Below are 8,824 nucleotides of genomic sequence, written 5' to 3' on the forward strand. Positions count from 1 at the left end.
GGCATGCCAGGCACTATGCCCATGTATCCATGGGGGCAATACAGTCCTGGCCTGCTGTATGGTTGAGTATTGATCTGTGGCGATATTCCAATGGGGCTTGTTCTGCAACAGAACCCTGGGAGAAAAAGGGGGCACTTATGCCAGGCAGTTCAGCTTGTTGGGGACATTATCTCTCAACACACCCATGTAGGGCATTCAGAAATCTGTGTGAACCCCAGAATGACTGAGCCTGGCTCTGGATATACAATCTGTCTTTTAGGCATAAGCCTCAGGAGCCTTGCCCCACTGGTGCATGCAAAGACACAGGGGCCAAGGGCCCCCTGGACCCTCCCCAGGAGGCCCCCCTCCTCCCCTTACCTTCTCTTCTTTACAGGCCCCAGAACTAATTATGGCTCTGATCACTCCATGACCCCCACCTACATCTCTGTACAGCATATCTGTAGCAGTACATCGGCCACTGTCACTTGGCCTCAACCTGGGTTTCTAGCAGATGACTTTCTTGGTGCTCAAATATGAGGGACCACTCAAGGGACCCCAGGGTGCCTCCTCAGTGTCCCTGAGCTTCCCTTTGGTGGCTGTGCCACCTCCACCTGCACAAGATGCTTGTTGGTGGGAGCAGCTGTACCATGGGCCTCAAAGGCTGATGTCCCAGAAGCCCTTCCCTACTCACCTTTGGACAACATTCGAGCCTTAGGCTTTTCACAGGCTTTCTCCCGCTCCTTGGGTGTCTCCTTCTCTCTCTCTCTCTCAGAGTCCCCTTTGCTAGACCTCTCATCTTCTTGCAGGCTGGGCAATCTGGAAAGCTGTAAATGAACTGATTCCTATTGGGAGAAAGAAAATATGGATTTAGGCCCAGATCCTGCCATCTCTGCTCAGTGTCCATCTTGAATAGGATACATTAAAGCCAGAAGAATGTAAAGCCAGGTGTTCAGAGTGATTTTTTTTTTCCTTAAATGAATAAAATAAAACAAAGACTGTCATCCAAGTGCCCTGACATGTGGGAGGCTACTGCCCTTCAGTCAGCAGGAGGTCAGGCTCTGGATGCCCCCCTTCCCACAGCCTGGCACCTGCACTCTGCCTGGGACCAAGCTCCCCATCCCTGCCTTAGCTCCCAAGTCAGCTTTGCACTGCAGGCTTATTTTTATCCATGGAAGAAAAGTGCTCAAGTCAAAAAGTGTATGCATGTCCTAGTTGATGTCATGTTCAGGTAGCAGCACTCCATCTCTGAGCCCCTCTTCTGTATAAGGAGAAGTAGGCAGCAAAACTGTCCCCAGCCAGACAGCCAGACATAGACAGACAGACATAGACAGACAGACATGGACAGACAGACAGCTTAGATGGCCAGACATAGACAGATAGCCCAGATTGTGGAGACAGACACAGGTGGGGACATTGTGGAAGTGTGGCTCCCTAGGCCTCGCTAAATCATTCACTCTGAGAAGAGAAAGCTCTCACACTGCACTGGGGATGGGGGAGGTGCCTATTCTGTTATTTTAACTCTGGTGGGGGTCTCTAGATTGTCCATTTCCCTTCTACTTCCTAGGGCTCCAAGCTTGGACTTAGCATTGTCAGCATCTCTGGCCAAGCCTCTTTCTCTAGCCTGATGTACATGAAGGGCCAGAGGGGCCCCAGTCTCTAGCTCCTTCCCAGGAAGGGGTATCTCAGAAGCCAGGTCTTGGGTTGTACTGCCCCTCCCCCATGATCATTCAGCTTTTTAAAAAATGATCATTGCCCTGAGTAGAGACTCAATGATCCTCAGAGTGGCATGGGGGTTACTGCATGGGGGTCACCTTTCTCTTGGGTTTAAAGAAGGATAAATGAAACAAAGTACATTATCCACTTTTGTGCAAGCCCAGATGGAGCCTGAAGTTGTGACGTGTCAGTGACAGCTACTGGGCAAGGCAGAGGAAGAACAAAGTGTGTGGCCATGGGGATAGTGACAACAGGGAAACTGAACAAAGCCAGCCCCCAGACAAAGGCTGCCAGCCCCTCCCACTGGGGGTCCCTCGGCAGCTCAGCCAATTATACCTCTGTCAATCAGGAGGCTTTGGAATGGTTCAGCCAAATGGAGCCCTGACAGTAGAATCATACTAAAGTTGGGGGGGGGGTGTAAAAGGAAACCACAGAGAGGATCTTGACTGGTGTGTGAGGGGTTGACTTGAAGTCAGATCTAGCCAGAAAGAATCCTTGTCTAAAAGAGACCCAAGGGCATCTCAGCCTGGTGGTTGCCTTGGATTGTGGCCAGATGACTCCTCTCTGCCTTTTTTCTTGGCCTATGCAAACATGCCTGCTAGACTCTGGAGACTGGCCCTGGCCAGGGTCAGTCAGGGTTAGCCCATGAGAAATTGCCCAGGCACCTCTGGGGGCTTGGAAAGGGTTTGCTTTCCCTTGCTGCAAAAATACCATAGGGGACATTGGCAGTGCCAAAGTCCCTGCTGCAGAGGGTTCCATTACATAGAATAATCCCTCAGGAGCCATGGAGACAGGCTAGAATAGGGCTGCTCTTTGCAATACCTCTTTAAAACAGAGAAGACTGAAGGAGCTGTCCACTCTCTGTGTGCTTAAATGTAGTCACCAGGGCTTTGGGATGCAGCCATGACTGTAAGCAGGGACAAGGGCATGCCCATGAGGGCTAGTGTTCACGTGTGCCATTCAGAGCCAACACCTTGTTTTCTTACAAACTGATGGACACAGATAAAGGCAGGCTGGTGTCGAAAGAACTGACAAAGGAGCTGGAGGTTTGGTTGGTAAGAAAGGATCTTGGCTGAGTTGAATACTGATTTTATTGATTTTCTCAATAGTAAAATACATGTGTGAAGGGTTACATTGATACAGGGTCATTATATCCAACAAGAGTCGTAGAAAATCCAGGGTGCCGTAATCCACATCAGGGCCAATGTCATCATCGAGTCAGCAGCAAGCTTCCTTTAACTGAAGGGCGGACTGGGAGGTGGAATCATGGGGCTGAGGTTAAGTATTCGTAAGTGACTGGGGAGCTGACAAAGGTGATGTGCCTGCCTCTTTTCCCCAGTCCTGGAGAGCAGCAGAGCCCCACTGGGGCTCACATTCCACCTGCCCACCTCCTCCCTCTTCCCTAGTTAGTCAGGAAGACCCAGACTTTGTCCTACCAAGCCAGTGCGGGGCTAGCTGAAGCCAAAAAAAGCACCATTCATCACTTTTTTCTCCTTTCCTGTTGTACAACAGAAATAGGCTTTGGGGTCCAGGATGGCTTGGGATAGGGTGGCATGGGTGATCTTTTTAAGGAAAATAAATCTGACCAAGGGTTTCTTCTGAGTAGCTTGTACAACCACAGGAGCCTTCAGACAGAGCAGATAGACAAGGCGTCCATCTCTCCTCTGTCTGGTCTGGGGAGTGGGGAACCCCTAGGGGAGGGGCCACCCATAATTCACTTTCCATCATGTATAAGCTGTAATCCTCCTGGTAGATCCCCATTGAAAACACAAAGCACAAATAAAACATTGAACCAAAACCACACGTGATTCTCAAAGTCTGAAGAACCCAGAGCTCACATTTGGAGACAGAAAGGTTCCACCTGAAAGGTGGCCTGTTCATCTCCTGACTCTCTGAGGGCAGGTTAAGCTGGGTGGGGGTAGGAAAGGTCCAGCTCCTGAACCAGAGCTGTCAGTAAGGTAAGGATAGCTTTTTTTGGTCTTTTAGAGGAAAATGCTTTCGGATCTCTGAGAGTCCATGAGGAGAGTTTAAGGTATCTTAACTAAAGTCAATAGAAAGAAAGAAACATTTAAATGGAATGGTTTAATACTTTGTCTTCCCCCCTGGGCTCCTAAAAGTCTTTCTCACTTTCCCTAATTGGTCCCAATTTCTAGTGAAGCAAATGAGCCTTTGGAGAGCAGCCCAACACCAGGCTGTCTCTTCTTTCATCCCATGCCTAAAAGGCAAATGAAAATGAGCGAATGAGCCTTCCCAAGTTGGCCCCCAAAAGGCTGTTTGTGGGGATGGAAATCTGCTGCACCAACTTGCTGGATATGCAGGACCAGCCAGGGAGGGGCATGGTAGGGGGTGCCTGCTTAATGACCTTAAGAAGGATTCCCCACAATCACAGCCCCTCCCGAGCCTTATTTACAGCTGTGGGGAATCTGTCCTCCAAGGCATACAAATGAGTCCTCCACAGAGCAATGTATCTCATTTTCTATGTCTCAAGGCTGAGAAGAGCCTGGATCTTGGGTCTTAGAGGCAAGTGCATCTTGGGGAGCTGGTTGGTAATACAGCCTGGCTAAGCCAGACACCAGTGAGTCCTGGGAGCCTCCTGTGGGGCAGCCTGCTTGGGAGAGAGCCGGAGAGGCTGCTTTCCTATGTTATTGTTAAATCTAAATTCTTTGGAATTCCTTTCCATTGATTGATTTTCAGAGAGTCTGGAAAAAAAGCAAATGGGATACTTTGTGACAAACTAGAGAATGCCTCCGAATCCTTCCAAAGAATCTTAATGAAGCTCATCCAGGCCATAGTTAGAATCACACTAAAGGTTGCTCCCTCCAGATCTGAGCTTCATCTCCCCATACAATACACATTCATTCAAACCATAGTGGAGGGAGCCCAGCCATGCACAAAGGGCAATGGATCACCGAGGACATACCTGATCTTGGAGGCCCTCTGGTCCTGGTCGAGAAGACGACTCCTCACAGACAGCCAAGCTCCGGGTCAGCTTGCCTTTCCCTGCTCCTGACTGAAGCAAACAGAGAGAGCAAAAACAAAACAGCCAAGAAAGCAGCTGCTGACTCTGGAAGTAGATGCATGCTCCCATCATTCTCAGGTACCTTCTTGAAACTAAGCATAAGTTAATCAACCCAAGCAGGGAGGAGCGCTGGCGTGAGGGTCACTTGCGGTGAAAGTGCTCCAGCAGGCCCTGCTTCAAAAGCTCTGTGTGTGGGCACACATATGTGTGTGCACACTTGTGCATGTGTGTATACAGGTGAGATGCTGACTCAGCATCTCATTCCATTGAAATTGGCATTTCACTGAGTGGAGGGAGGTATTTGCTAACAAGAATGAATGCTTAGCAGAGCCAAAACAGCTGCCTTTACTTCCCAATCTTCCATACCAATCACAACTCTCAGGACAGATCAGTGGCTCTGAGCAGCAGGTACGAAACACACAGAGATGGCAAGAAATATCGTGGACCTCTCCAGGGCCTCCTCTCTTGTTCACCCAGGCAGGGCATGGGCTTGTCAGAGGGAAGCAACACTGGTGCCTCTTAAAATCCATTTACCCCAAATTTGACTTTTGAGGAAAACAACAAACAGCAGCGAATAGCAAGAGGGGCCAGCCTGGGGGCCTTTCTCAAAGATGTGTGTCCTAGGTATCTCCAAGGATAAGCCAGGTGACCAGGTGGAGCAAGCTATGTCCCACGAGTGAGTGACACCCCTTCGCTGCTCTAATAGACCAAGAACCCACAGCCAATGACTCTGTGAACCATTACCCCTCCCTAAGCAGCTTTAGTCTCTGCTGTCTCAGCAACCCCCCCCCCCGCCTCTCCCCACCATGTACATTGGTGGAGAACCCTACCTTGGACTTCCTCCTTTCCTGGTTCTGGGCTGCCAGCCGCCGCTGTGTGGAGAAAGCCCCCAGAGGGTTGTCAATCAGGACAATGCAATGACAAGAGTAAGGTGTGCACACACTGGATCCTAGGTCCTGTCCCTAACCCTCCCAGCATTGCTGCTCTGGCTCCCAGACCTAAGGCAGTTGCAGGGCAAGGGTGGAGCTGGCTGCATCTAATTGGCAGAAATGGGAGTGTTGATGGTTCTTCATGGGGTCAGGATAATTAAAAATAGAATGAAAAACAATTCTGTCTTCAATATTTGCCTGAGTAGCTTGGAGTCCCTCTGGTATGTTTGTGCGGTGCTAAGGCTAGGTCTGCTATAGCTGTAGAGGGAGATCTCATGTGCCTACCTTCAGTGAAGGACACCCCAGTTTTCTTTGAAAAAAAAACAGTAGAGAGGCCCAGGAAGAAATCCAGGGACCAAGAACTGGTGGCTCTGGGGCCCAAAGTTAGGTACTTCCTTAAGCACCTGTCCCTAGGTCAGCATTTGGAAAAGAGGAGCCAGAACCACCTGAAATATCTAAGTCTGGATACACTCCCAGATGCTAAGGCAGCCTGAAAATCACTGTCCAGGAAAAGGGAGGCAAAGGGCACATTGGGCTTTAAAAAATACTGACTAAAGCTCAGCAAATCTCCTTCAACCCTGGGAGAACTACAGGCTAGTCCTGCCTCCATGCTCTTACCTGGAGTTCCAGTTTCTCTTCCTCATCCAGGCTGTCTGACTGAATGATGCCATTCTCAGGGGTCCTGGCTTCCAGATCTGCCCCAGGGGCCTCAGCTGTCTGTGCAGTGGATTCCCCTTGCTCTGACATTCTCTCTCTCCAGAGGAAATTACAATAACAAGGTGGGAGGGCCTGCAAGGTTAAGGGGCCAGAGAACCAAATGCTTGTTTTAGGCTTCGCTCCTGAGGGTTTCACTGCATTCTTCAAACTCAAAGTTAAGTGGCCATGCCAGTGTTCAGGGTCATTTCTTTCAACAACTCACATAAACCATGGAATTGACATGGTAAATGTGCAACAAGAAAAGCCACAATCTGGCCCCAGCGAGCCTGTTCCATTTAGCATCCCCCACAGTGAACGAGATGACCAGCTCCTCTGCATCCCTGCCCCAGCAGCCACCCCAGAGAAAGGAAGAGAAGGGAAAGAGAAGGGCAGGGGAGGCGGAAGGGGTTTGGATTCCCTGACAGATAGGACAACCTGCTTTTGGGTTAAAGGCTCTGTGTGTGTGTGTGTGTGTGTGTGTGTGTGTGTTTGAAGTCATGCAAGCTGCACACTTTCTAAGATCACTCAAATAAAAATACAGATCTGAAGGGTCCAGCCTTTAAGTCTTATTCCAGAGTAGAAGGTGTGCAATGTGATTAAAGGGGTAGTGGTGAGAGGGAGGTGGATAAATTATACTCCATATAAATACGAAATCTCAGTTTGGCAGGAAACCTTCCAGAGTCAACATTTCCATGCTTCACACTGACAGCTGGATTATTAAAGTCCTAAGCTTTCCCCCCAGCCCTATGTCATTCTCCAGGCACGTAGCAGCTCTGAGGAAGCCCCCATGGCCTGCACCCCATCCCATCCCCAGCGCTGCCAGCTGGAGATGTTAGGCACGTGACTGGGCACGGGTTCTCCCTGCCTTCCCCCAAGTTCAAGCTTGTTATTATTGTATCCCCCGAAAACTTTGGACCCACCCCAACCATTAATCAAACGTCAAATGAGTCTCATGAATAATTTAGCATTCTCTCCCTCCTTCCGTAGCTCATCTAAAATAAAAAAAAATGTTCCTCAAGACAAGGGAAAAGGAAGAAGGGAAGCCGAGCCCGGCAGCTGCTCCTAGCCGCGTCCAAGCTGCGCCTGTTTCCTTCAAAGGGAAGTCAGGATGGTGATCGTTAGACAAATCAGTATTTTGCTGCATCGCCTCGGTACTATTTAATTAACATTTACAAATTCAGTAACTTTATTTTCAACTGGCAAAGGAAGCAGGAGACAAACGTTAAAGCCGGCAATTTTGTGTCACAGTTTCGCTAACCGTACCTTGTCACAATCTAGAATGGCTAATGATACCCTGGCGGCGCTGCTGATGCTGACTGGTTTGCTTTGGCTCGGCTAGCAAAGGATTGTGGGCACTTAGCAGAAAATGGGCTTTGCCCATGTGGCTCTATGGGATGGAAGGGAACACTGGTGCTTGGCTTGGCAAAGAATGTGCCCTGAAGATCATCTTGGCCACGTGGTCACGTTCAAAAATAGACTGCCCCAAGGGGGTCGGGATGGGGGCAGGGTACCTGGTGCTCCTGGTCACCTACCTCATTCATTCGGGACATTTCATGAAAAATGGATGGCGTTTCCTGACATCCCACTCGGGACAAGAAAAATAAGTTCTGAGGGCCCTGGGCAAGCTTGCTTAGACCTCTGGGCACGGGGAGCTGGGGCTGGCTGACAGTCTTCTGGCCTTGGGTTTGGCCTCAGCCCCATCCTGCCCAAGAGTACGCCACACATAGGCACTTACAGACCAGACTCCAACATTGCCATGACAGTCAGGAGAAGCAGGGGCACACCAAGGAGGCGGTTACCTTCAGTGGGGGCTCTCTGCCGGAGTCCTGGATGTCTTTCACTCTGCCTCAGGGGCTCCGGGCCGGTAAAATCCACGCAAGTGACCGATGGCAAGTGGAGTCCCATGTCCCTGTCAGCAGGTGCTAGTGTCCGTCTCCATGCCCCCTCCTCAGATGGCCAGACAGAGCATCGTCAACCTGCAAAAAGAGGACAAGTCGTCAGTGACTAGGAGGCAGGAGGGCAGGAGACGCTCATGGCCACATCCACGAAGAGAAGACAAAAGCGGCCGGCTCTCCTTCACCGCTACTGCCCAGCTTAGGCCAATCACTGGCTCAGCCCGATGGAGCTCCCTCCACCTGTCTCCAAACCGCCTGCCTCTTCTCTAATGAAGCGGCTTCAGCCGCTGCTCAAGTCCCAACAGCTCCTACGCAGCGAGCTAAAATTAACGCCCGCATTATGCGCCGCTCATTACTCACTGAGGCGGCTTAACCTTTTTTAGTGAAATCCCCCACTTTGCATTAAAAAATATAAACGGGGATGTTGGTTTCAATGGGAGTCAATATCACCTCCGAGCAGAAAGGCAGTCCTCCGTTGGAACCCGCCCGTCAGGCCCAATTAAAGACTGAGTGTCTCTTGGGCTGCGAAGGCTTTTTTTAAAGGCAGCTTCTCTGGTGAGCTCACTCACTCTCACTCTCTCGCTCTTAAAGAA

At 50.2% G+C, this 8,824-nt stretch overlaps 1 protein-coding gene across 1 annotated transcript in view; it reads right to left on the reverse strand.

The window, feature by feature from the left end:
- Positions 1–8,437, reverse strand: part of ARPP21 (cAMP regulated phosphoprotein 21) — an 85,994-nt gene extending 77,557 nt beyond the window's left edge. Inside the window, exons 1-5 of the mRNA XM_036739701.1 lie at positions 8,136–8,437; positions 6,259–6,429; positions 5,542–5,583; positions 4,613–4,702; positions 671–821 (exon numbers count right to left, since the gene is read on the reverse strand). Coding sequence (XP_036595596.1) covers positions 671–821; positions 4,613–4,702; positions 5,542–5,583; positions 6,259–6,387 — 412 coding nt within the window. The 5' untranslated portion in view covers positions 6,388–6,429; positions 8,136–8,437. The remainder of the gene's footprint in view (positions 1–670; positions 822–4,612; positions 4,703–5,541; positions 5,584–6,258; positions 6,430–8,135) is intronic.
- Positions 8,438–8,824: the final 387 nt, after the last annotated feature.

This window comes from Trichosurus vulpecula, chromosome 9, assembly GCF_011100635.1.
Source record: "Trichosurus vulpecula isolate mTriVul1 chromosome 9, mTriVul1.pri, whole genome shotgun sequence".
Classification (NCBI taxonomy): Eukaryota; Metazoa; Chordata; class Mammalia; order Diprotodontia; family Phalangeridae; genus Trichosurus; species Trichosurus vulpecula.